General features: G+C 44.3%; 1 protein-coding gene across 1 annotated transcript in view; it reads left to right on the forward strand.

The window, feature by feature from the left end:
• pdlim5a (PDZ and LIM domain 5a) overlaps window positions 1-27500 on the forward strand; it is a 54901-nt gene that overhangs the window by 2681 nt on the left and 24720 nt on the right. Inside the window, exons 2-4 of the mRNA XM_030791707.1 lie at window positions 7483-7634; window positions 24606-24642; window positions 26267-26679. Coding sequence (XP_030647567.1) covers window positions 7483-7634; window positions 24606-24642; window positions 26267-26679 — 602 coding nt within the window. The remainder of the gene's footprint in view (window positions 1-7482; window positions 7635-24605; window positions 24643-26266; window positions 26680-27500) is intronic.

Raw genomic sequence — 27500 nt, forward strand, 5'->3', positions numbered from 1 at the left:
CATAAACACACATTCTCACTGTGGGCTTTCACTGCACAGACTAACCCTAACCCTAACCATCATAAACACACATTCTCACTGTGGGCTTTCACTGCACAGACTAACCCTAACCCTAACCATCATAAACACACATTCTCACTGTGGGCTTTCACTGCATAGAGTAACCCTAACCCTAACCCTAACCATCATAAACACACATTCTCACTGTGGGCTTTCACTGCACAGACTAACCCTAACCATCATAAACACACATTCTCACTGTGGGCTTTCACTGCACAGACTAACCCTAACCCTAACCCTAACCATCATAAACACACATTCTCACTGTAGGCTTTCACTGCACAGACTAACCCTAACCCTAACCATCATAAACACACATTCTCACTGTGGGCTTTCACTGCACAGACTAACCCTAACCCTAACCCTAACCATCATAAACACACATTCTCACTGTGGGCTTTCACTGCATAGAGTAACCCTAACCCTAACCCTAACCATCATAAACACACATTCTCACTGTGGGCTTTCACTGCATAGACTAACCCTAACCCTAACCATCATAAACACACATTCTCACTGTGGGCTTTCACTGCATTAACCACAAAGACATGGAAGCAGGATCTCAACTTGACAGAGCACCTGGTACTAAACAAATAAGAGATTGTGTGTGTGTGTGTGTGTGTGTGTGTGTGTGTTTGTGTGTGTGTGTGTGTGTGTTGTATAAACAGGAGATTTTTAAGCTCTCTTTGTCCATGGGAGTGTTCAGGGCTCAGTGTGACGCTGAGTTTAGCTCTAACGTGACTGAGGTGTTAATGTGTCGTGTGGGTTGTTTGTGGATTTTTGTCTGCATTTATAGTGTGTGTGTGAGAGTGTGTGTGTGTGTGTGGATTCTGTTCTTATTCTGTCAAAAAAAGGATGGTTGTTTCATATCCTGTGATGCGGGTGTGTTTCCAGTGTGTGTCTGCATCGTGTGTGTGTGTAAGTGTGTGTTTGTCTTCACACCCTCTTTAAAGGTCTTGCAAAACAGAGTACCTGCTGACCTCTCCGCAGTGGTTTGGCCTGGGGTTGCCAGATTGAAAGACTACATAAAGAGGGCTGCAGCCATGATGTCACCTACCCTCTCTCTACCCTCTCACACCACACTCAGGCTACAACTCCATCTTAACTACACCACACAGACTACAGCTCCATCTTAACTACACCTCACTCAGACTACAGCTCCATCTTAACCACACCTCACTCAGACTACAGCTCCATCTTAACTACACCACACAGACTACAGCTCCATCTTAACTACACCTCACTCACACTACAGCTCCATCTTAACTACACCTCACTCAGACTACAGCTCCATCTTAACTACACCACACAGACTACAGCTCCATCTTAACTACACCTCACTCACACTACAGCTCCATCTTAACTACACCTCACTCACACTACAGCTCCATCTTAACTACACCTCACTCACACTATAGCTCCATCTTAACCACACCTCACTCACACTACAGCTCCATCTTAACTACACCTCACTCAGACTACAACTCCATCTTACCTACATCTCACTCAGATTTCAGCTCCATCTTACCTACATCTCACTCAGACTACAGCTCCATCTTAACCACACCTCACTCAGACTACAACTCCATCTTAACCACACCTCACTCACACTACAGCTCCATCTTACCTACACCTCACTCAGACTACAGCTCCATCTTAACCACACCTCACTCAGACTACAGCTCCATCTTAACTACACCCCACTTAGACTACAGCTCCATCTTAAATACACCTCACTCACACTCCAGCTCCATCTTAACTACACCTCACTCAGACTACAGCTCCATCTTAACCACACCTCACTCAGACTACAACTCCATCTTAACTACACCTCACTCACACTACAGCTCCATCTTACCTACATCTCACTGAGACTACAACTCCATCTTAACCACACCTCACTCAGACTACAGCTCCATCTTAAATACACCACACAGACTACAGCTCCATCTTAACTACACCTCACTCACACTACAGCTCCATCTTAACCACACCTCACTCAGACTACAGCTCCATCTTAACTACACCCCACTTACACTACAGCTCCATCTTAAATACACCTCACTCACACTACAGCTCCATCTTAACTACACCTCACTCACACTACAGCTCAATCTTAACCACACCTCACTCAGACTACAACTCCATCTTAACTACACCTCACTCACACTACAGCTCCATCTTACCTACATCTCACTGAGACTACAACTCCATCTTAACCACACCTCACTCAGACTACAGCTCCATCTTAAATACACCACACAGACTACAGCTCCATCTTAACTACACCTCACTCACACTACAGCTCCATCTTAACCACACCTCACTCAGACTACAGCTCCATCTTAACTACATCCCACTTAGACTACAGCTCCATCTTAAATACACCTCACTCGCACTACAACTCCATCTTAACTACACCTCACTCGCACTACAGCTCCATCTTAACCACACCTCACTCAGACTACAGCTCCATCTTACCTACATCTCACTGAGACTACAACTCCATCTTAACCACACCTCACTCAGACTACAGCTCCATCTTAAATACACCTCACTCAGACTACAACTCCATCTTAACCACACCTCACTTAGACTACAACTCCATCTTAACCACACCTCACTCAGACTACAGCTCCATCTTAACTACACCTCACTCAGACTACAGCTCCATCTTAACTACACCTCACTCAGACTACAACTCCATCTTAACCACACCTCACTCGCACTACAGCTCCATCTTAACTACACCTCACTCAGACTACAGCTCCGTCTTAACCACACCTCACTCAGACTACAGCTCCATCTTAACCACACCTCACTCAGACTACAGCTCCATCTTAACCACACCTCACTCAGACTACAACTCCATCTTAACCACACCTCACTCACACTACAACTCCATCTTAACCACACCTCACTCACACTACAGCTCCATCTTAACTACACCTCACTCAGACTACAGCTCCATCTTAACCACACCTCACTCACACTACAACTCCATCTTAACCACACCTCACTCAGACTACAGCTCCATCTTAACCACACCTCACTCAGACTACAGCTCCATCTAATCCATTCTCACCAGCCTTTTCCACCTCTCCTCACCTCATCTTTTCTACCTCTATCTATCCTATATCCTGTCTTTTCCTTTGTTTTCTTACTGGTTAGTTTCTAAAGTGTCCTCTCTGGGTACCTCAGAGTTTCTTGTGTGTTTAGTCTGAGGGACAATGTCGGTGATTTGCTAATATTTTACTACAATTATTTGAATGCTTGTGTTTATCATGTGGTTTTAAAGACAAACAGTCTGAGATTGGTTCTTGCTTTTTCTTATGATGGAATAAACAAATCCTTGTTTATAAAAACTTTTTTGTTTTTACACCACAGGCTTGGTGTGGATGTATTTGGGTCAGCTGATGGTAAATACAGTTCTCAGATATTGTCCAGTCAGGAACATAACGGTGCGCTATGTTTATCTCATCTCCATGGTTACACAATCATTGTCTCATTGGGCTCCGGAATGTGTGACGCAATCAGTCTGAGATGGGGCTGTAGTGGCGTGGGGATCTGTTAGGGAAAGCTGGAAACAATGGGAGCACTGGGAAGTGGTCTTGGCCTCTCCCTCTCCTCCCACTTCCTCCTCTACTGATCCCTGTGTTCTCCGATTTGCTCCTCATTTCCTGTGTTTGAGAATTAACACCAGGCACTTCCTGCCACTCACTACTGGAATGAATTAAAAAACCTCAGTTATCTCTCTGACTACCGAGCTGCTCTGTCTTTCTCTCAGTTTTGTGTCTTATTTTGTAAATAAATTCATCATTAAGAGGTCACACAGCCTACAGACCCGTTCAGTCTTAGTCTTGTGGCAGGGTTATGTCTGGTGACACAGAGAGGAGGAGTCAGAGAGAAAGGTAACACTAGACCCTTCATCTCCTGTGATCGAAATCTTTTCAATTATGTGTAGCTGTGAATTGGTTAACTTATAAGTTTATCCTCCATGGTTTCCTAAGAGGTCAGTTTTGAAATAAACATGAACAAGCCCTGACACATCTGTTTTACAAGGTTTTTGTGGTTCAATGGAAGAGGGTATCGCTCCAGAAGCTGGTGGGGCATCAGTTGTCATGAGTTTGATTTAAGGGCTGAGATGAATTTATGCAGTGTCTGTGCAAAACTGTTAATAACCATTAAAATAACCCCCGGAATTCATTTTCTTACTGTAGCATTCTTTGAATTACAAGTTATCAAAACCCCTTGAAAAACCAGCTGTGATGTTTTGTTAGCTTTTTCAGAGCTGGTGCTGTTGGGAACTGTGGATTGCTCCCATATGGGAGAGTGTTTTATTTGCTGTTTATTCTCAAGGGGAAACCGGAGTTATGGCAGAAATCAAAGGCCCACTGAGCGGTTCAGACACTCAGAGACAAACAGCACTCTTACTGAGAGTATGAAAGTACAACTCTCCCTCTTTTACAAGACCAGTCTGTTCCTCAAGATCTCACAAAAGTCCATTTACAGTTTTTTATGTGTGGTTTTTCAGTGGTTTGGGTCTGTTTGGTAAAAACGAAACCAAGTTAAACAATGGGCAGAATTTATAGACTCAGTGTCAGGCTCAGGCTTTACAGTCAGTGTCAGCATGAATCTTTAGAGTCAGAGTGAGTGTCAGCATGAATCTTTAGAGTCAGAGTCAGTGTCAGCATGAATCTTTAGAGTCAGAGTCAGTGTCAGCATGAATCTTTAGAGCCAGAGTCAGTGTCAGCATGAATCTTTAGAGTCAGAGTCAGTGTCAGCATGAATCTTTAGAGTCAGAGTCAGTGTCAGCATGAATCTTTAGAGTCAGAGTCAGTGTCAGCATGAATCTTTAGAGCCAGAGTCAGTGTCAGCATGAATCTTTAGAGCCAGAGTCAGTGTCAGCATGAATCTTTAGAGTCAGAGTCAGTGTCAGCATGAATCTTTAGAGCCAGAGTCAGTGTCAGCATGAATCTTTAGAGTCAGAGTCAGTGTCAGCATGAATCTTTAGAGCCAGAGTCAGTGTCAGCATGAATCTTTAGAGTCAGAGTCAGTGTCAGCATGAATCTTTAGAGTCAGAGTGAGTGTCAGCATGAATCTTTAGAGTCAGAGTCAGTGTCAGCATGAATCTTTAGTCAGAGTGAGCGTCAGCATGAATCTTTAGTCAGAGTGAGCGTCAGCATGAATCTTTAGAGTCAGAGTCAGTGTCAGCATGAATCTTTAGAGTCAGAGTCAGTGTCAGCATGAATCTTTAGAGTCAGAGTCAGTGTCAGCATGAATCTTTAGTCAGAGTGAGTGTCAGCATGAATCTTTAGTCAGAGTGAGTGTCAGCATGAATCTTTAGAGCCAGAGTCAGTGTCAGCATGAATCTTTAGAGTCAGAGTCAGTGTCAGCATGAATCTTTAGAGTCAGAGTGAGTGTCAGCATGAATCTTTAGAGTCAGAGTCAGTGTCAGCATGAATCTTTAGAGTCAGAGTGAGTGTCAGCATGAATCTTTAGAGTCAGAGTCAGTGTCAGCATGAATCTTTAGAGTCAGAGTGAGTGTTAACGTGAATCTTTAGAGTCAGTTTGTCCATGAATATTTAGAGTGTTAACACGATTCTTTAGAACAGGGCTGCACGATTTGGGAAAAATATCTAATTGCTATTTTTCTGACATATTGCAGTTGCGATTTGATTTGCGATATAATTTTTTTTAAGTCAAGCTTCAATTTAAAACATGTGATGGAACATTGCCACATGAAATACCATCAAAATATGAACTGCTCCATATTCTAATGCAGTGGTTCTCAAGTGCAGTCCTTTGGTTTAACTCTTCATTATCACAGTTAACTGAGCTAATCAAGGGCTTGATGATGAATTGATCAGTGGAATCAGGTGTGTCAGTCCTGAGTTAAAACAAAGATGTGCAGGACAGTGGCCCCCCAGGACTGGAGTTGAGAACCACTGGTCTAATGAAAGGAGGGGAACTTATAGATGTGAATTGCCTCCAACCAGGGATTCCGTTCCGTCTGTGCCTAGTAAAATTCATTAAAAAAAACCCTGATAAATTAAAAACTTGGCGGTGAAAATATCCCGTAATAATACTCAAACAAAACGTGGCTATAACGAAGGCCATCCCTATCCCGTCGTCTGGAGGAGGAGAGAGTGACGCGGCTTATGCGCAGTGCAAACAGCAAAGACACATTGGACACGTTTGATTTCAAGTCGGCAGCAGAGGACTTTGCTACAATAAAAAAAAGGAGAAAATAAAACGTTATCTGATAGCCTGTAGCGTACATTTGATGCCATGTAGGTCTAACCTTTAAAAAAAAAACTACAGATGTTACAGGCTACATTTTAGCGGCTAACGCTGAGGCTTTGCTCAGTCGTTACTGCTCGTTTTGCTTAATCGTTACGGTTTATTAAATAGTCAAACTGAGGTTGTTGTCATTTGTTCATCAACCTAGGTGTACATTGTATTTGCATTTGTAACACAGACTTATTGAAAGGTGACCGGTAAGGTTCACATTTGTCCAGTGAAATAAATTCTTTCTGGACACTGGACCGGGAAGAAAAGGACTGCATGAATTTGTATCACCATTGACATGACCATTTAAACCCTGGGTCAGACGCGCTGCATAACGCATATCCTAAATCGCAGCCTTTAGTGATTTTCTAATCACATAGTCTTAAATCACGATTGTGATTTGAAATCAATTAATCATTCAGCCCTACTTTAGAATCATAGTGAGTGTTAATGTGAATCTTTATAGTAAGAGTCAGTGTTTCCATGAATGTTTAGAATCAGTCAGAGTCAGCGTTAATGTAAATCTTTAGAGTCAGTCAGAGTCAATGTTAACATGAATCTTTATGGTTAGAGTCAGTGTTAATGTGAATATTTAGAGTCAGTGTAACTGAGAATCTTTCTGTCTTTGACTGAAATCCTGAAAAGAAAAACATATGAAAACACGTGAATTTCTGTGGCACACTGGAACCATTTTCCATCTGAGCCTCTAAATGTCTCCCGGAAAAGCTCATCCTTAGCCTGTGATTAGCAGACAGAAACCTTCAGCCATGGGTTTCATTACGCCGCCTCTAATTAGTCAAACCACCAAACTTGACATGACTCCTCTCCCGTGGGCACGCTGAGCATTCGCAGAGAATCAGATTCAGTGACAGATACTGAGAAACACATGATATTGTCCCTTTCATTCTGCTTCAGCCTCAGATGCCCGTGTCTTTGAAGAAGTTTTTAAATTGTACAATATGAGGACAGGTATTTCAGTGAAATATTGGATATCCAGAGAGAGACAGAGAGAGAGATGTGAATTTTTGTTGTTGTTTATTTCTCTTGTATGGTGATTTGGAGGTTATGTTTACGCTGTGTGGTATGAGTCTATAATGTTAACGAGCGTGGGTTTCCTGTTGTGTCTTTTAGCTGACGGATGGAGGAAAGGCAGCACAGGCTAACGTCAGTGTGGGAGATGTGGTGCTGTCCATTGACGGCATCAGAACTGATGGTATGACCCATCTGGAAGCCCAGAATAAGATCAAAGCCTGCAGCGCCAACCTGAGCCTCACACTGCAAAGGTAACATTTCATGCCAACCACCCCGTTACCCCTGAACCCTGACTCTTAACCCTAAACCCTAGAGGTTAACCTTGAGGGCTTAATGCTAATAATGCTTGAGGCCTAGACTCAGAAGAAGAAGAACATCAGCCTCACACAGCAGAATTCAGGTGCAAATCTGTCTGTCTATCAGCAGCACCACGTCAGAAAACTATATATATATACTATAATATAATCTTATGTTATTATCCATACCTGGTTATTGTCCTAAAAATAATGACTATATGTGGACAGCTTGGGCCACAGAGAACTGAGTTCCTTAGTTATGGAGTCTGTCAAATTATCACAGCCTCTCCTGCCATTTGGGCTTAGAGTTGTTAGACATGTGTTGTTTGAGGTCAACCTGTCATTTCTCCAAACAATTCTCTACCCTCACACAACACAAAAGCTTTACAAGGCTCTGAACAGATGGGCCCTGTTATTGTCAGGGCTAATCTTCAGTCGTAAGGAGCTTTTTCTCGCTTTTCTTCTCTGTTCTGTTGTTTCCCTCTGAGGGTTTTAAAAAGGGTAAAAATGCAGCATATGATAGAATGGGCACAGCAGAGGCCCAGGAATTGTGGGAATTCTGTGATGTTGTGTGAATGAATTACCATGTGTGTGTTTGACTGTGTGGTGTGTAAAGCAGTGGACTCAGGGAGTGTTTCTCTCCTTCTGAGACTGATACAGTATGATATATATGTCATATCACACTTTACCAGTGTCATATCACACTTTACCTATGTTAAATCACACTCTACTCATGTCATATCACACTCTACTCATGTCATATCACACTTTACCAGTGTCATATCACACTTTACTTATGTCATATCACACTTTACCTATGTCATATCACGCTTTACCAGTGTCATATTACACTGTGCTCATATTATATCACACTTTACCTATGTCATATCAGACTTTACCAGTGTCATATCACACTGTACTCATGTCATATCACACTTTACCTATGTCATATCACGCTTTACCAGTGTCATATTACACTGTGCTCATGTTATATCACACTTTACCTATGTCATATCACACTGTACTCATATTATATCACACTGTACCAGTGTCATATCACACTGTACTCATGTCATATGACACTGTACCAGTGTCATATCACGCTTTACTGACACAGAGACTCCTGCATCGATTGAGTTGCAGTTCCCACTGCTTTTAACCCAACACACTCTGTTTGAACCTCACATTCTGTTTGAATCTGTGCAACTGTGTAGTAACAGCCCAGTGTACAGATTCTAATCAGCCCAAAACTCACAGACAACTGTCAAAAATGGCCAGTTTTCTTCAAAGGAGAGACAAAAGAGAAATGAGGATGTTTGGGTGTAATGCAGAGCTGTTGGAGGGAAGAGTAAAGTTAAGTAAAGTCTCCGTGATTGCACACACACACTGTGAACAGTGAATTTGTCTCTGCATTTAACCCATCCAACACACCAGTAGTGAACACACAACAGACGCAAGAGCAGTGGGCAGCATTCCTCTGCGCCCGGGGAGCATTAGGGTTAAGTGCCTTGCTCAAGGGCACACAGCCGTGGACGTTGGGCCTGGAAATCGAACCAGCAACCATCCGATCACAAGCCCGGTTCTCTAACCTTTAGACCACGGCTACCCAAAAAAGTTTGAGGTGGAGTGGAGAAGGAGAGAGAGACAGTTTGAGATGATGAGGAGAGAGAGACGGTTTTGAGATGATGAGGAGAGAGAGACGGTTTTGAGATGATGAGGAGAGAGAGACGGTTTGAGATGATGAGGAGAGAGAGACAGTTTGAGATGATGAGGAGAGAGAGACGGTTTTGAGATGATGAGGAGAGAGAGACGGTTTTGAGATGATGAGGAGAGAGAGACGGTTTGAGATGATGAGGAAAGAGAGACAGTTTTGAGATGATGAGGAGAGAGAGACAGTTTTGAGATGATGAGTAGAGAGAGACGGTTTTGAGATGATGAGGAGAGAGAGACAGTTTTGAGATGATGAGGAGAGAGAGACGGTTTTGAGATGATGAGGAGAGAGAGACAGTTTTGAGATGATGAGGAGAGAGAGACGGTTTTGAGATGATGAGGAGAGAGAGACAGTTTTGAGATGATGAGGAGAGAGAGACGGTTTTGAGATGATGAGTAGAGAGAGACGGTTTTGAGATGATGAGGAGAGAGAGTGAGTGACATGTGGGGACGATGAAGGAATGGAGGCATTTTTTTTTTATTACGACACTGTCAGTGTCAGAGACATACTGAATAGGACTCACACACACACAGTCACACACACACACTCACACAGTCTCTTTCTCTCACACACACACACAGTCACAATCACACGCTCACACACACACACACACACACAGTCACACACACAATCACAAACACACACACACACACACACACATATACACACAAACACACACACACATGCATACACACACACACACACTCACACACACACACACACACATACATATACACACAAACACACACACACATGCATACACACACACACACACACACACACACAACTACTGTTGACAGCTGAGTGTGACTGCTTTTAGTTGAAATTGCTGCTCATTCGGTCCAACAGTAATGACAGATTAAATGGGTTAGTGTTGGCAGAGGGTCAAAAGTTACTCTGGGCAGATTCATTACTGATGTGGTTTCTGAGATATATGAGTTTACAGAAGCCCAATCAGACACAGAACAGGAAATCTGTAGCCATCTTTAAAAGCCGGTCCAAAATTAGAACCGAGGCAACACCACACTCGTCTGACTCCAGTCCCACTGCTGACGGACAAGATGGTTGAGCCCAGCCTTACTGGGAACTGTGGAAGAATACGTTACCGGGAGCCATGGAAGCATTGGAGCAGATGTCTAAGGTGCTCTCCATACCTGGTCTCTATTACGGATTTGTACAGAAAATCCCTCTGTGTCAGTACTTTGTGTATAAAACAGCCGACCGGGTTCAGGGCTGAAGTCTGTTTTGCATACAGATTACACAAAATTGGACTGGAATTATTAACTGCAGCTTCACTGTAATTTGATGTAATATCTCATTTCTCTATAATGACTCTGTTTTAAATTGGCACATGTAGCTAATCACTCCAGAGTAAAGCTATGAAAGACATTGCCACATATTTTACTCTGCCAGTCAGCCGAGTCTCTTTCCACTTATAATAATGTAAGACAGAGGGCAGCGATTAGAGTGGGACAGAGGCCATTCAGTCCAGCTCTGCAAGTTTGTTTTTTATTAGCCAGTGACGAAGGATTGCCAAGTACCCATTTATCTGCACTGGGTTCAGACAACAGGGTTCTGCCAGAGAGAGAGAGAGAGAAGGATGGAGGAAGATAGAAAAAGAGAGAGAGAGATAGAGAGAGAGAAAGAGAGGGTGAGAGAGAGAGAGAAAAAAAAGGAGAGAAAGAGAGAGAGAGAAGGAGAGAGAGGGCATGAGGGAGATAGAAAGAGAGAGTGAGGGGGGGGGGAGACAGAGAGAGAAGGAGATAAAGAGCGAGAGAAGGAGAGAGAGAGGAAGAAAGAGAGAGAGAGAAAGAAAGGGAGGAAGAAAGAGAAAGTGAGAGAGAGGGGGAGAGAGAAAGAGAGAGAGAGAGAAGGAGATAAAGAGGGAGAGAAGGAGAGAGAGAGAAAAGGAGAGAAAGAGAGAGAGAGAAGGAGAGAGAGAAGAAGAAAGAGAGAGAGAGAGAGAAGGAGATAAAGAGGGACAGAAGGAGAGAGAGAGAAACAGAGAGAAAGAGAGAGAGAGGGCAAGAGGGAGAGAGAAAGAAAGGGAGATAGAAAGATAAAGCGAGAAAGGTTTAGGGAGATGTGTGTTTGTGTTATGAGATTATGATATGTTAGGAGTGAATCCAGGTCTGTTGGAAACATATGGTCTCCAGACCTTTCCCTCTGTCTCATTAAGGATCTACACGCCCCCCCCCCCCCCCCCACCTCAGTACAGCACAACTCACCGTTAATTTAATTTAATTTAGTTTAACCCAGGGATCTGGTCCAGTTGTTGTGTAATTCCTGATCATGCTCACTCTCAGTCATTTTATCAGAGCTGGTTGCTGTGGCAACCCCTGGCAGTACATTACCACTTCCATCTGTGCTTTTAATGAGTGAACATGTGTAAGGGAAAAAATGATATCTCTCCTTTTTCTCTGGTACCACTGAGGTTTTACTGCCCTGGTCAAAAAGTACTGTTTTTTTGTCTTAAATTTTGAGGAATCAGAACAGAGTGGGTCATTAAAGTTTGAACAGACTGTTTTGTCTTTTATTAGAGTGTGAAACGTTCAGACAGTTTATGTCTCTGATTTGGCTCAGCGTCTGATGAGGAGAGGAGAGGAGAAAATAAGGGAGGAGAGGAGAGGAGAGGAGAAGATAAGGGAGGAGAGGAGAGGAGAGGAGAAGATAAGGGAGGAGAGGAGAGGAGAAGATAAGGGAGGAGAGGAGAGGAGAGGAGAAGATAAGGGAGGAGAGGAGAGGAGATCTGCTAAAGATAATGATGAGAGCACTGTTTTAAAAGTTGTGTTGTCAGATGGGTGCATGAGTCCATGCAAGTCTGTTTTTTGTTAATATTATAGGGTTAATATTATAGGGTTAATATTATAGGGTTTCACACAGGCATCAGACTGAGCCATGTGACTTCACTTTGGATGCCAGCGAACACCAGAACCAAACCTATTATGTTACACCATCTCAGACCATTACGTGTCCTGGCTTCTCTCACGGTGGAGATGAAGTGGGAAAATTGGATGATTTGGAGGTCCCGTGATGTGTCAGGGATTGGGGGACCACCTTTGTGAGCTGTTCTGTAAATGTATGCATTATTTATAGGGAGACGTTTTCTCTCCTCTGTGGGTCACAGAAATACAAGAGGTTTGAGCAGCGTTTCAGCAGCAAGCCAAATCTGTCAATCCGCGACTGTAATAACTCACATGTCAGCTCTGTTTGACTGTGATAACGGTTCTTTATGACGGTTGTGACTGTGATAACGGCTCTGTTTGATGGTTGTGACTGTGATAATGGTTCTTTATGATGGTTGTGACTGTGATAACGGTTCTTCGTGACGGTTGTGACTGTGATAACGGTTCTTTATGACGGTTGTGACTGTGATAACGGTTCTTCGTGACGGTTGTGACTGTGATAACGGTTCTTTATGACGGTTGTGACTGTGATAACGGTTCTTTATGACGGTTGTGACTGTGATAACGGTTCTTTATGATGGTTGTGACTGTGATAACGGCTCTGATTGACAGCTGCAGTTGGCAGCTGTTTGCTCTGGCAGACTGAGAGTGAAGGGAGTGTCTGTGTTTATAGCCTTAGCGGTGAGTGTGTGTAGATGCAGTAAAAAGCTTTGATGTCTGTTAACAATGCTCTGACCTGTTGAGTGTACAGGAGTGCGTGTTCACACAAGCTTTAATCATTTACTCATTACAATCCTGTTACCTTATGTTACACTGAGGATCAAGAACATGCCTGTGGACTTACGCACACACACACACACATACACACACACACACACTCTCACACGCACACACTCACATGCACACACGCAAACAAATGCATGCACACACAAACAAATTCATACACATGCATGCGCACGCACAAACACACAAACAAATGCACACACCCACACATACACACGCACGCACAAGTTTGGTGTGTGTTTGTGTTTGGAGAGTTAGAAATGAGTTTAGTAGATGATTTTATTTTAGCATGTTGTAGAATGAAGAGAATGTGTTGGGGTGGCCATTTTGTCCTCAGAATGATCCTTCACCTTTTCCTTTCTCATGCAGAAAATGTCTTTTTAATGAACTGAGCAAAAAGAATTTGATTATTGCGCTTTTTGGTCAAATATTTAGAGCTGAAAATCAGAGAGGGTGATTAGGTTTTTAAACAACCTGCCTGTTCTTTTTCTGATTGGCAGCATTTTTCACTGGTTTTAAAAATGATTTTTTTTTTCTCTCTGTTGACATGCATGGAGTAGAGCATAGGGGCCACCACACAGGCTTAGATGGAAAAATGTTTCGTGTTTTTGGCTTGTAAACAACTTCCACAGACCTCACAAACTCTATCTGCTCCCTCATCAACAAACACAAAAGAAACACGTAGGGCCAAGTGCTTAGCCACAAACTGATTGTGTGTGTGGACTAATTTTTGATTCTCTGTTCTGATGTGGCAGGCTGTGTGTGGCTTCCAGTCTGTTGTCGCTCTGACTGTTTACAGAGATGACTCTGCAGTAACATCACTGACTCTCTGACTTTTCAGTTAAAATGAAATGAAATAATATCAGGGCTCTGTAATGTTAGTGAAGTTCATGTAAGGTTTAGTAAAGTTCTGTAATGTTAGTGAAGTTCATGTAAGGTTTAGTAAAGTTCTGTGAAGACTGGTTAAGTTTAGTAAAGTCCTGTAAAGACTGGTTAAGTTTAGTAAAGTTCTGTAAAGACTGGTTAAGTTTAGTAAAGTCTTGTAAAGACTGGTTAAGTTTAGTAAAGTCCTGTAAAGACTGGTTAAGTTTAGTAATGTTCTGTAAAGACTGGTTAAGTTTGGTAAAGTCCTGTAAAGACTGGTTAAGTTTAGTAATGTTCTGTAAAGACTGGTTAAGTTTGGTAAAGTCCTGTAAAGACTGGTTAAGTTTAGTAAAGTTCTGTAAAGACTGGTTATGTTTAGTAAAGTCCTGTAAAGACTGGTTAAGTTTAGTAATGTTCGGTTAGAAGTATTAATGTTGGAGAGAATGAGAGAGTTTATGTGTTAGAGAGAGAGACTGTGTTTGTGTGTGTGTGTGTGAGAGAGAGAGAGAGAGAGAGATGGAGGGAGTGAGAGAGAGTGTGTGTGTGTGTGTGTGTGTGTGTGTGTGAGAGAGAGAGAGAGAGATGGAGGGAGTGAGAGAGAGTGTGTGTGTGTGTGTGTGTGTGTGTGTGAGAGAGAGAGAGAGATGGGGGGAGTGAGAGTGTGTGAGAGAGAGAGAGAGATGGAGAGAGAGAGAGAGACAGAGAGAGAGTGTGTGTGTGTATGTGTGTGTGTGAGACAGAGAGAGATGGAGTTTGCACTGACCCAGATGCTGGATGCTGGCATTACTGTGTCGTGTTGCAGGTTCACTGATGACCTTTAACCTTAACTCCACAGTCACAGCCGTACCAGCAGCTACAGGTGCAGATGTGGTCCTGTTGGGTTATGGCTGATACAGGTACAGATGTGGTTCTGTTGGGTTATGGCTGATACAGGTGCAGATGTGGTTCTGTTGGGTTATGACTGATACAGGTGCAGATGTGGTCCTGTTGGGTTATGACTGATACAGGTGCAGATGTGGTCCTGTTGGGTTATGACTGATACAGGTGCAGATGTGGTTCTGTTGGGTTATGACTGATACAGGTGCAGATGTGGTTCTGTTGGGTTATGACTGATACAGGTGCAGATGTGGTCCTGTTGGGTTATGACTGATACAGGTGCAGATGTGGTCCTGTTGGGTTATGACTGATACAGGTGCAGATGTGGTCCTGTTGGGTTATGGCTGATACAGGTGCAGATGTGGTTCTGTTGGGTTATGACTGATACAGGCAGGGATGTGGTTCTGTTGGGTTATGACTGATACAGGTGCAGATGTGGTCCTGTTGGGTTATGACTGATACAGGTGCAGATGTGGTTCTGTTGGGTTATGACTGATACAGGCAGGGATGTGGTTCTGTTGGGTCATGACTGATACAGGTGCAGATGTGGTCCTGTTGGGTTATGACTGATACAGGTGCAGATGTGGTTCTGTTGGGTTATGGCTGATACAGGTGCAGATGTGGTTCTGTTGGGTTATGGCTGATACAGGTGCAGATGTGGTCCTGTTGGGTTATGACTGATACAGGTGCAGATGTGGTCCTGTTGGGTTATGACTGATACAGGTGCAGATGTGGTTCTGTTGGGTTATGACTGATACAGGCAGGGATGTGGTTCTGTTGGGTTATGACTGATACAGGTGCAGATGTGGTCCTGTTGGGTTATGACTGATACAGGTGCAGATGTGGTTCTGTTGGGTTATGGCTGATACAGGTGCAGATGTGGTTCTGTTGGGTTATGGCTGATACAGGTGCAGATGTGGTCCTGTTGGGTTATGACTGATACAGGTGCAGATGTGGTCCTGTTGGGTTATGACTGATACAGGTGCAGATGTGGTCCTGTTGGGTTATGACTGATACAGGTGCAGATGTGGTCCTGTTGGGTTATGACTGATACAGGTGCAGATGTGGTTCTGTTGGGTTATGGCTGATACAGGTGCAGATGTGGTTCTGTTGGGTTATGACTGATACAGGTGCAGATGTGGTTCTGTTGGGTTATGACTGATACAGGTGCAGATGTGGTTCTGTTGGGTTATGACTGATACAGGTGCAGATGTGGTTCTGTTGGGTTATGACTGATACAGGCAGGGATGTGGTTCTGTTGGGTTATGACTGATACAGGTGCAGATGTGGTCCTGTTGGGTTATGACTGATACAGGTGCAGATGTGGTTCTGTTGGGTTATGGCTGATACAGGTGCAGATGTGGTTCTGTTGGGTTATGGCTGATACAGGTGCAGATGTGGTCCTGTTGGGTTATGACTGATACAGGTGCAGATGTGGTCCTGTTGGGTTATGACTGATACAGGTGCAGATGTGGTCCTGTTGGGTTATGACTGATACAGGTGCAGATGTGGTCCTGTTGGGTTATGACTGATACAGGTGCAGATGTGGTTCTGTTGGGTTATGACTGATACAGGTGCAGATGTGGTTCTGTTGGGTTATGACTGATACAGGTGCGGATGTGGTCCTGTTGGGTTATGACTGATACAGGTGCGGATGTGGTTCTGTTGGGTTATGACTGATACAGGTGCAGATGTGGTCCTGTTGGGTTATGACTGATACAGGTGCAGATGTGGTTCTGTTGGGTTATGACTGATACAGGCAGGGATGTGGTTCTGTTGGGTTATGACTGATACAGGTGCAGATGTGGTCCTGTTGGGTTATGACTGATACAGGTGCAGATGTGGTCCTGTTGGGTTATGACTGATACAGGTGCAGATGTGGTCCTGTTGGGTTATGACTGATACAGGTGCAGATGTGGTTCTGTTGGGTTATGGCTGATACAGGTGCAGATGTGGTCCTGTTGGGTTATGACTGATACAGGTGCAGATATGGTCCTGTTGGGTTATGACTGATACAGGTGCAGATGTGGTCCTGTTGGGTTATGACTGATACAGGTGCAGATGTGGTCCTGTTGGGTTATGACTGATATAGGCAGGGATGTGGTTCTGTTGGGTTATGACTGATACAGGTGCAGATGTGGTCCTGTTGGGTTATGACTGATACAGGTGCAGATGTGGTCCTGTTGGGTTATGACTGATACAGGTGCAGATGTGGTTCTGTTGGGTTATGACTGATACAGGTGCAGATGTGGTTCTGTTGGGTTATGACTGATACAGGTGCAGATGTGGTCCTGTTGGGTTATGACTGATATAGGCAGGGATGTGGTTCTGTTGGGTTATGACTGATACAGGTGCAGATGTGGTCCTGTTGGGTTATGACTGATACAGGTGCAGATGTGGTCCTGTTGGGTTATGACTGATACAGGTGCGGATGTGGTTCTGTTGGGTTATGACTGATACAGGTGCAGATGTGGTCCTGTTGGGTTATGACTGATACAGGTGCAGATGTGGTCCTGTTGGGTTATGACTGATATAGGCAGGGATGTGGTCCTGTTGGGTTATGACTGATATAGGCAGGGATGTGGTTCTGTTGGGTTATGACTGTTTTGAGCTCAGTGTGGCTTGGACACAGCTGTTACAGTGCGCAGTTTCCCATCTCCTGCTGTCCTTCAGAGTGTCCATTGGAACAGTAATGGCCAAGACATCCTGTTGTATTGTGAGGTCACTTCCTGTCTCATAAACAGGATTCTTGGCCTGTCTCAGAAGCTGGTCCACAGTCTCTGACCTACACTAAAAGATGCAAAATTTCTCTTCGTGAATGCTCTCTCTGTTCATCTGCTGTATCTCTCTCTCTTTCTCTCTCTCTCTCTGTTCATCTGCTATATCTCTCTCTCCCTCTCTTTCTCTCTCTCTCTCTCTGTTCATCTGCTGTATCTCTCTGTCTCTCTCTCTCTCTCTCTCTCTCTGTTCATCTGCTGTATCTCTCTGTCTCTCTCTCTCTCTCTGTTCATCTGCTGTATCTCTCTCTCTTTCTCTCTCTCTGTTCATCTGCTGTATCTCTCTCTCCCTCTCTTTCTCTCTCTCTGTTCATCTGCTATATCTCTCTCTCTTTCTCTCTCTCTGTTCATCTGCTATATCTCTCTGTCTCTCTCCCTCTCTCTGTTCATCTGCCGTATCTCTCTGTCTCTCTCTCTCTCTGTTCATCTGCTGTATCTCTCTCTCCCTCTCTTTCTCTCTCTGTTCATCTGCTGTATCTCTCTGTCTCTCTCCCTCTCTTTCTCTCTCTGTTCATCTGCTGTATCTCTCTGTCTCTCTCTCTCTCTGTTCATCTGCTATATCTCTCTCTCTCTCTTTCTCTCTGTTCATCTGCTATATCTCTCTGTCTCTCTCTCTCTCTGTTCATCTGCTGTATCTCTCTGTCTCTCTCTTTCTCTCTCTCTCTCTGTTCATCTGCTGTATCTCTCTGTCTCTCTCCCTCTCTCTGTTCATCTGCTGTATCTCTCTGTCTCTCTCTTTCTCTCTCTCTGTTCATCTGCTGTATCTCTCTGTCTCTCTCTCTCTCTCTGTTCATCTGCTGTATCTCTCTCTCCCTCTCTTTCTCTCTCTCTGTTCATCTGCTGTATCTCTCTGTCTCTCTCTTTCTCTCTCTCTGTTCATCTGCTGTATCTCTCTGTCTCTCTCTTTCTCTCTCTCTGTTCATCTGCTGTATCTCTCTGTCTCTCTCTCTCTCTCTGTTCATCTGCTATATCTCTCTGTCTCTCTCCCTCTCTCTGTTCATCTGCTATATCTCTCTGTCTCTCTCCCTCTCTCTGTTCATCTGCTGTATCTCTCTCTCCCTCTCTTTCTCTCTCTCTGTTCATCTGCTGTATCTCTCTGTCTCTCTCCCTCTCTCTGTTCATCTGCTGTATCTCTCTCTCTTTCTCTCTCTCTGTTCATCTGCTGTATCTCTCTCTCCCTCTCTTTCTCTCTCTCTGTTCATCTGCTATATCTCTCTCTCTTTCTCTCTCTCTGTTCATCTGCTATATCTCTCTGTCTCTCTCCCTCTCTCTGTTCATCTGCCGTATCTCTCTGTCTCTCTCTCTCTCTGTTCATCTGCTGTATCTCTCTCTCCCTCTCTTTCTCTCTCTGTTCATCTGCTGTATCTCTCTGTCTCTCTCCCTCTCTTTCTCTCTCTGTTCATCTGCTGTATCTCTCTGTCTCTCTCTCTCTCTGTTCATCTGCTATATCTCTCTCTCTCTCTTTCTCTCTGTTCATCTGCTATATCTCTCTGTCTCTCTCTCTCTCTGTTCATCTGCTGTATCTCTCTGTCTCTCTCTTTCTCTCTCTCTCTCTGTTCATCTGCTGTATCTCTCTGTCTCTCTCCCTCTCTCTGTTCATCTGCTGTATCTCTCTGTCTCTCTCTTTCTCTCTCTCTGTTCATCTGCTGTATCTCTCTGTCTCTCTCTCTCTCTCTGTTCATCTGCTGTATCTCTCTCTCCCTCTCTTTCTCTCTCTCTGTTCATCTGCTGTATCTCTCTGTCTCTCTCTTTCTCTCTCTCTGTTCATCTGCTGTATCTCTCTGTCTCTCTCTTTCTCTCTCTCTGTTCATCTGCTGTATCTCTCTGTCTCTCTCTCTCTCTCTGTTCATCTGCTATATCTCTCTGTCTCTCTCCCTCTCTCTGTTCATCTGCTATATCTCTCTGTCTCTCTCCCTCTCTCTGTTCATCTGCTATATCTCTCTCTCCCTCTCTTTCTCTCTCTCTGTTCATCTGCTGTATCTCTCTGTCTCTCTCCCTCTCTCTGTTCATCTGCTGTATCTCTCTCTCTTTCTCTCTCTCTGTTCATCTGCTGTATCTCTCTGTCTCTCTCCCTCTCTTTCTCTCTCTCTGAACATTCTCTTTGTTTTTCTCTGTCTCTCTCCCTCTCTTTCTCTCTCTCTGAACATTCTCTTTGTTTTTCTCTGTCTCTCTCCCTCTCTTTCTCTCTCTCTGAACATTCTCTTTGTTTTTCTCTGTCTCTCTCCCTCTCTTTCTCTCTCTCTGAACATTCTCTTTGTTTTTCTCTGTCTCTCTCCCTCTCTTTCTCTCTCTCTGAACATTCTCTTTGTTTTTCTCTGTCTCTCTCCCTCTCTTTCTCTCTCTCTCTGAGCTGTGAAGGCTCAGATCGATGCAGTGATATCTGTAACAATAACCTGTATCCCTGTCACTCCACTGTACACACATTAGGAGAGGAGAGGAGAGGAGAGGAGAGGAGAGGAGAGGAGGGGAGGGGAGGGGTGAGGAGAGGAGAGGAGAGGAGGGGAGAGGAGGGGTGGGGAGAGGAGAGGAGGGGAGAGGAGAGGAGAGGAGAGGAGGAGAGGAGAGGAGGGGAGGGGAGGGGTGGGGAGAGGAGAGGAGGGGAGGGGTGGGGAGAGGAGAGGAGAGGAGAGGAGAGGAGGGGAGAGGAGAGGAGAGGAGAGGAGGGGAGAGGAGGGGTGGGGAGAGGAGGGGAGAGGAGAGGAGAGGAGGAGAGGAGGGGAGGGGTGGGGAGAGGAGAGGAGGGGAGGGGTGGGGAGAGGAGAGGAGGGGAGAGGAGAGGAGAGGAGAGGAGAGGAGAGGAGAGGAGGGGAGAGGAGAGGAGAGGAGGGGAGGGGAGGGGTGGGGAGAGGAAAGGAGAGGAGGGGAGAGGAGAGGAGGGGTGGGGAGAGGAGGGGAGGGGAGGGGTGGGGAGAGGAGAGGAGAGGAGAGGAGAGGAGAGGAGAGGAGAGGAGAGGAGGGGAGAGGAGAGGAGAGGAGAGGAGGGGAGGGGTGGGGAGAGGAAAGGAGAGGAGGGGAGAGGAGAGGAGGGGTGGGGAGAGGAGAGGAGAGGAGAGCGGAGAGGAGAGGAGAGCAGAGCGGAGAGGAGAGGAGAGGAGGGGAGAGGAGAGGAGAGGAGGGGAGGGGAGGGGTGGGGAGAGGAAAGGAGAGGAGGGGAGAGGAGAGGAGGGGTGGGGAGAGGAGGGGAGGGGAGGGGAGGGGAGGGGAGGGGTGGGGAGAGGAGAGGAGAGGAGAGGAGAGGAGAGGAGAGGAGAGGAGAGGAGGGGAGAGGAGAGGAGAGGAGAGGAGGGGAGGGGTGGGGAGAGGAAAGGAGAGGAGGGGAGAGGAGAGGAGGGGTGGGGAGAGGAGAGGAGAGCGGAGAGGAGAGGAGAGCAGAGCGGAGAGGAGAGGAGAGGAGGGGAGTTGTAGTGTGACAACATCAGAATGTTTAGACTGTGAGTTTGTGTGTGTGTAGAAAATGTTTACAGTGGTGAAATGTAGTTATGTAATGTAGAAAAAACACTATCAACACACTCCCTGTATTCCATTAACCCATAAGTCATTTGTCTTACACTGTCAGCTGTTAGTGTTTTATACAGTAGATATATAGAGATTCAGTGATACACCCACTGGGATTTGCCCACTGGTGTGCCTGGAAAGTGGGTTTTGACTGTGTGCTTTTCAGAATGGCATTGTGTGTTCTCACTGTTAGTAAGCGTGTTCTCACTTTTAGTAAACGTGTTCTCACTGTTAGTAAGTGTGTTCTCACTGTAAGTAAGCGTGTTCTCACTGTTCGTAAGCGTGTTCTAACTGTTCGTAAGCGTGTTCTCACTGTTCGTAAGTGTGTTCCCACTTTTCGTAAGTGTGTTCTCACTGTCAGTAAACATGTTCTCACTGTTAGTGAGCGTGTTCTCACTGTTAGTAAGCGTGTTCTCACTGTTCGTAAGTGTGTTCTCACTGTTAGTAAGTGTGTTCTCACTGTTAGTAAACATGTTCTCACTGTTAGTAAATGTGTTCTCACTGTTTGTAAGTGTGTTCTCACTGTTCGTAAGTGTGTTCTCACTGTTCGTAAGTGTGTTCTCACTGTTTGTAAGCGTGTTCTAGAATGTTTTTATGATGTCACTCTGGGTCCGTGCATTGGTTCCACAGTTCTCCACTGGCAACCACAGTGTGTTATGGTACTGTTTTATAGACCTTTTTTACGCTGTGTAAACAAATCAGCCCGGGGCTCTGTTTATAATTACACATACACTCTCTCTTTCTCTCTCTCTCTCTCTCTCTCTCTCTCCCTTCCTGTCAAGGACACAAACACATACACTCTCTCACTGTCATACACACACACACCCTTCCAGGCATAATACAGCCTTTTCATTCAGCAGAGTCTGTGTGTGTGTGCGTGTGTGTGTGTGTGCTTTTTTGCATAGGTGCTTTTTTTCTTTACATAAAGAGACTGCTGTTATTGGTAACTCTGTGAAAATGGTTTTTGGTTAGGGTGAGGTTGTTATTCTTTACTCTTGTTATAATGGAGGTCAGTCAGGCATACAGAGAATCTAGCATGCAAGGTATGTGTGTGTGTGAGTGTGTGTGTGTGTGTGAGTGTGTGTGTGTGTGTGTGTGTGTGTGTGTGTGTGTGTGTGTGTGTGTTGGGTGGAGTTCGCCCATAAAAACTCCAGTTATTTACACAATAGTCCTTAATCTGTGTGAGAGAAAGCCAGTTAATACCTGTCTCCCAGTCAATACCTGTCTCTCTTTATTTGTATGTTTCTCTATCATTCTATCTCTCTCTCTTTCTGTTTGTCTCTCTCTATCCCTCTCTCTGTTTGTCTCTCATTCTCTCTCTCTCTGTTTGTCTCTCTCCATCTCTCTTTCTGTTTGTCTCTCTCTATCTCTCTCTTGTTTTTTCTTCATGTGCAGTATTGACGGCTGTGGAAAAGGCCTTAATGATGATGCCGCACTAGTGAGATGTTGTGACAAACACCTCCACTGACTGAAGATTCATAACTGCTGTCCTTTTAAAACAGACGCAGGGTCTAAATGCTTACACTGTAACATATTAGCCTCTTATGTAACAGCACACAGTGAATACCGATACCCCTCCACTGAGGCCTCGCTCTGTGTGTGTGTGTGTGTGTGTGTGTGTGTTTAGCAAACTAATCCAGCCCTCTGGGAGATTCACTGGAGCAGTGTGATATGACCTGGTGGAAGGCGATCCCTTCAGAGGGACACATTGTTGGACCCTGTCGCTCTTCTCTCTTATCTCACATTAAGCTGTAAACCTTTGGTGATAGGGCCAACAAATTCACACACCATGGAGTCAGGGTACAGATTTGTGCTGAAGCAGAGAGAGAGGGAGAGAGAGAGAGAGAGAGAGAGAGAGATTGAGAGAGAGAGAGAGAGAGAGAGAGAGGGAGAGAGAGAGAGAGAGAGAGATTGAGAGAGAGAGAGAGAGAGGGAGAGAGAGAGAGAGAGAGAGAGAGAGAGAGAGATTGAGAGAGAGAGAGAGAGAGAGAGAGAGAGAGAGAGAGAGAGAGAATCGTAGCTTCTGAGACCGATAACAAATCACTGGTATGTTCCAGAATGTTTAATCTGAGAGGAATCTGGGTGTGTGTGTGTGGGTGGGTGTGTGTGTGTGTGTGTGTGTGTGTGTGTGTGTGTGTGTGTGTGTGTGGGGGTGTGTGTGTGGAGGTCGCAGTAACATTAAGTGACTATGGATCGGACCATCGGTATCAAATTCTACAGTTTAAACAGACCCTTAAATTACACATATGGGTCGTTCCAGAATTGGAGGACAATTTAGGCATCAACACTTTTGAAAGATTGACCCTTTATTTTAGCATTTTCTGTTGTTCATTTAAGAAAAAGAGGTAATAAACCATGAAATTATTTGATTCGCCCAGTTCAGGCATCAAAGGTACACTTTTTATGAGATGTTTTAATTGTTGTGTGCTAACACGTTTTTTGTTTTTTTTGTTTGTTTGGGTTTTTTTTTTTTGTTTTACTAATTTTAGTATTTATTTTCAAATATTTGCTCAAATACATTGTGCATTTAATCATCAAAACTATTCAATGGACAATATGTTAAACCCTCATGAGCTAAGAAAATTAAGATTAAGATTTAAGATTATTTTAATAAAAAACGATATGGTAACAGGGTTGAAATTAGAGTAACAGGGTTGTGCAAAGTGAAAGGGTTGAATGGAATGTTGTTTAATAATATTTTATATGTCTTTTCCATGAAGGATCAACAGGATTGCAAGGGTAACAGTAACAAGGTTGCAAGTTTTGGTCTACCCATGGTGTTAGCACATGGCTTGCTGCTGTCATTTCCTCTGTGTCATGTGACTCACTGCCAGGCTCAATAGGTTTCGGTAACAGGGTTGCACACGTGTTTTGGGACACAACTTTAGTGCATAATTACTATTATTTAAAATATGCTGAAGATTAAACAAATTGTTTTAACAATTACAAGAGACATATAGCAACAAAATCATACCCAAAAAAGTAGATTTAAAATTTATTTTAACTGTTATATTTGATCTGCAAGTTGGTCATAAGGAAGGTGGGACAAGAGAAAAATGCCATTTTATGGGGTGCTAGAGAGCTATTTGGTATTTTAAATAATATTATGGAACCACTTTTTTTCTACAACTATATACATTTTGCCTCAGGACAAGTATAATTTACACAGCAAGTGCATGTTTTAGTATTTTGTGCATGGATTATGTGAAATTTCATGGATGGGACAGAAAATGTGATCCCATTTTGGAATGCCTATATGCATTTATACTTTTATACTCTCTATTTCTCTCTCTCTCTCTTTCTCTCTCTCTCTCTCTCTCTTTCTCTCTCTCTCTTTCTCTCTCTCTTTCTCTCTCTCTTTCTCTCTCTCTTTCTCTCTCTGACACCATTGTTCTGCTCAGTTGTCATCCTGACATCTGTTTTGCGATTTTACTAATGCGTGTGCGTGTGTGTGTGTGCGTGTGTGTGTGTGTGTATGTTTGTGTGTGTGTGTGTTTTGTCTTTACTTTAACAGAGCATCCAGTGTTGTGAAGCCAGCCGTACCTGATAAGGTAGGCCATCCCTGGAGGATTACCATGGCAACAGACAAACTGTTGCTGAGGAATTCTGTCCCACACAGCAGTCTGTCTATTTCACCAATCCCGTTAAACTCCGAGCTATTTCACCAATCCCGTTCAACTCCGAGCTATTTCACCAATCCCGTTACACTCCGAGCTATTTCACCAATCCCGTTACACTCCGAGCTATTTCACCAATCCCGTTAAACTCCGAGCTATTTCACCAATCCCGTTAAACTCCGAGCTATAGCCAGTGATGACTGAAGTCCATCAAGCATGCAGGTCGGCGCTGTGTGGTGGTTTGACTGGGACTGGCCAATCCAAAGAGAACCTGTGCCAGTTGTCAGAAACACAGGCACCTACTGCCTCTCCACCTCAGAGAGGCCTTTAACAAACATCAGAGAAAAGTATGTTTACAGCAACCAGACTGAACAGAGAGCAATCCAGCAGCTAAATGATCCAGCAGCTAAATGATCCAGCCGATAAATGATCCAGCAGCTAAATGATCCAGCCGATAAATGATCCAGCAGCTAAATGATCCAGCAGCTAAATGATCCAGCAGCTAAATGATCCAGCAGCTAAATGATCCAGCAGATAAATGATCCAGCCGATAAATGATCCAGCAGCTAAATGATCCAGCCGATAAATGATCCAGCAGCTAAATGATCCAGCAGCTAAATGATCCAGCAGATAAATGATCCAGCAGATAAATGATCCAGCAGCTAAATGATCCAGCAGATAAATGATCCAGGAGCTAAATGATCCAGCAGCTAAATGATCCAGCAGCTAAATGATCCAGCAGCTAAATGATCCAGCAGATAAATGATCCAGCAGCTAAATGATCCAGCAGCTAAATGATCCAGCAGATAAATGATCCAGCCGATAAATGATCCAGCAGCTAAATGATCCAGCCGATAAATGATCCAGCAGCTAAATGATCCAGCAGATAAATGATCCAGCAGATAAATGATCCAGCAGCTAAATGATCCAGCAGCTAAACTTCTAGAGCAGTCAGGGGATCAGTGCTGTTTAAACATTAACCATTAAATTCACGATTATTCACCAGATTCATTATTATTCAGTAGACTCATTAACTCATTGTTCATTTTTTTAAGTCAAAACTTAAAACAGATCTTACGGTCAGTGATGGAAATACTGTGTGATATATTTTTCATCCTTAATGGGAATGGTGAAGAGGTCATGACTGGAGCTGATGAACCCAAAGGAAATACTGCCCAGTTCACAAGACATATATGACCCTCAAAATCTGCTCCAAAAAGGCTCTCCTCAGTTAACTTTCAACACTGGGGAAGTAACAGGGAATACCCAGAATGCATTTCCCTGTCATAATGAATGTTTTACTGTGAGTTCTGCACCTGAGACTCTGCTTAAAGTTTGCGTGTCCGTGTGTGTATGTGTGTGTGTGTGTGTGTGTGTGTGTGTGTGTGTGTGTGTCTGTGTGTCTGTGTGTGTGTGTGTGTGTGTGTGTGTGTGTGTGTAATAATGAGTATTGTGTATTAGTCTGTGTTTGAGTGTGTAATTGTCTTTGTTGTATTTTAGTGTGTGTTGTCTGTGTGGTTTGTATTTTGTTTCTGTGTGTTGTGTATGTGTCCTGTAGGCTGACCCAGTGGACACCATTAAACCAGTAGCTCTCATCTCCCACTCCCACCCTCCCCCTGAGCCTGCCTCTTCCTCCATCACCTCCACCCACTGCGCTGCCTCCCAGCCGTGTGGGTGTGGCGGTGGAGGAGGGGCGGGTGGCACCTCCATCCCCTCTGCGTCGTCTGCGTTTAGTCCTGCCTCGTTCACCCAAAACCCCCCGTCCAAATTCTCCGCCTCCATCCCGGGGTACGATCCCACCCCCACTGGGAGATTGACAGCTGGCCCGCCCTCTCCCGTCCCTGCTGTGCCACAGCCCTCAGTGTATAACACGCCAATCAGGCTCTACTCCAATGAGAACGCGTGTGAGGTTGCCATGGGGCAGAGACGGGGCCTCCTGGACAGCCAGGGGAATGGCATACAGCTGAATGGGTGAGTGTGTGACTGACGGCTTGGCTCCAACCACACCTTTAACTACTATTGTTTACACCTGGACTTTTTCAGCTTTAAATTGGCCAGCGCTTTACTGTCAGCTTCCCAGCTGAGTGTGATATCTTCCCAGTTCAGTGTGATATCTTCCCAGTTCAGTTTGGTATCCTCCCAGTTTAGTGTGATGTCTGACTGCCATTTGAACAAATGAAATATGAACATAATACTTCTTGCTGTATTGTACAGCTGTGTGAGTTGTCTGAGATGATATCGCACGCAGGTTCGGTGCCTTTGTCACAAACAACATTTTTTACGAACAGCGAAATAAGAGACACAATTTTTATATCTTCACGTGTGACTGAGGTTGTGGCCAAAATGTTGATTTTATGCCAGTAATAACAGGAGCTGCGGATTAACACAAGGCTGTGCAGTTTTAGAGCTAACTGACTTTTCTTTGCTTTTAGTCTCAGTTTACAGTTAATAATGCTATTGTCATTTCCCTCTGCGTCTGAGCTGGATTTTGTGTGGGAGAATAATTTGGTCATATTTGGTCATGGTTTGTCCCTGTGTTTGTTTTTTCAATAGTATGAAACAAGATCTGTCTGTTTCTTCTTTCCTCTTGTGTGTGAGTACATAGAGAACACACCATTACTTATTTCACCCACAAAACTACACACAAAAGTGCTCACACACCACACACACACACGTAAAATACTGACACACGCAGCAGAACTACACACATGCCTCAAACAAAAGTACTTACACACTACAAATACATACACAATATACAGACACAAACACCAAGCATGATTGCAGAACTCTTC

Source organism: Chanos chanos, chromosome 14, assembly GCF_902362185.1.
Source record: "Chanos chanos chromosome 14, fChaCha1.1, whole genome shotgun sequence".
Classification (NCBI taxonomy): Eukaryota; Metazoa; Chordata; class Actinopteri; order Gonorynchiformes; family Chanidae; genus Chanos; species Chanos chanos.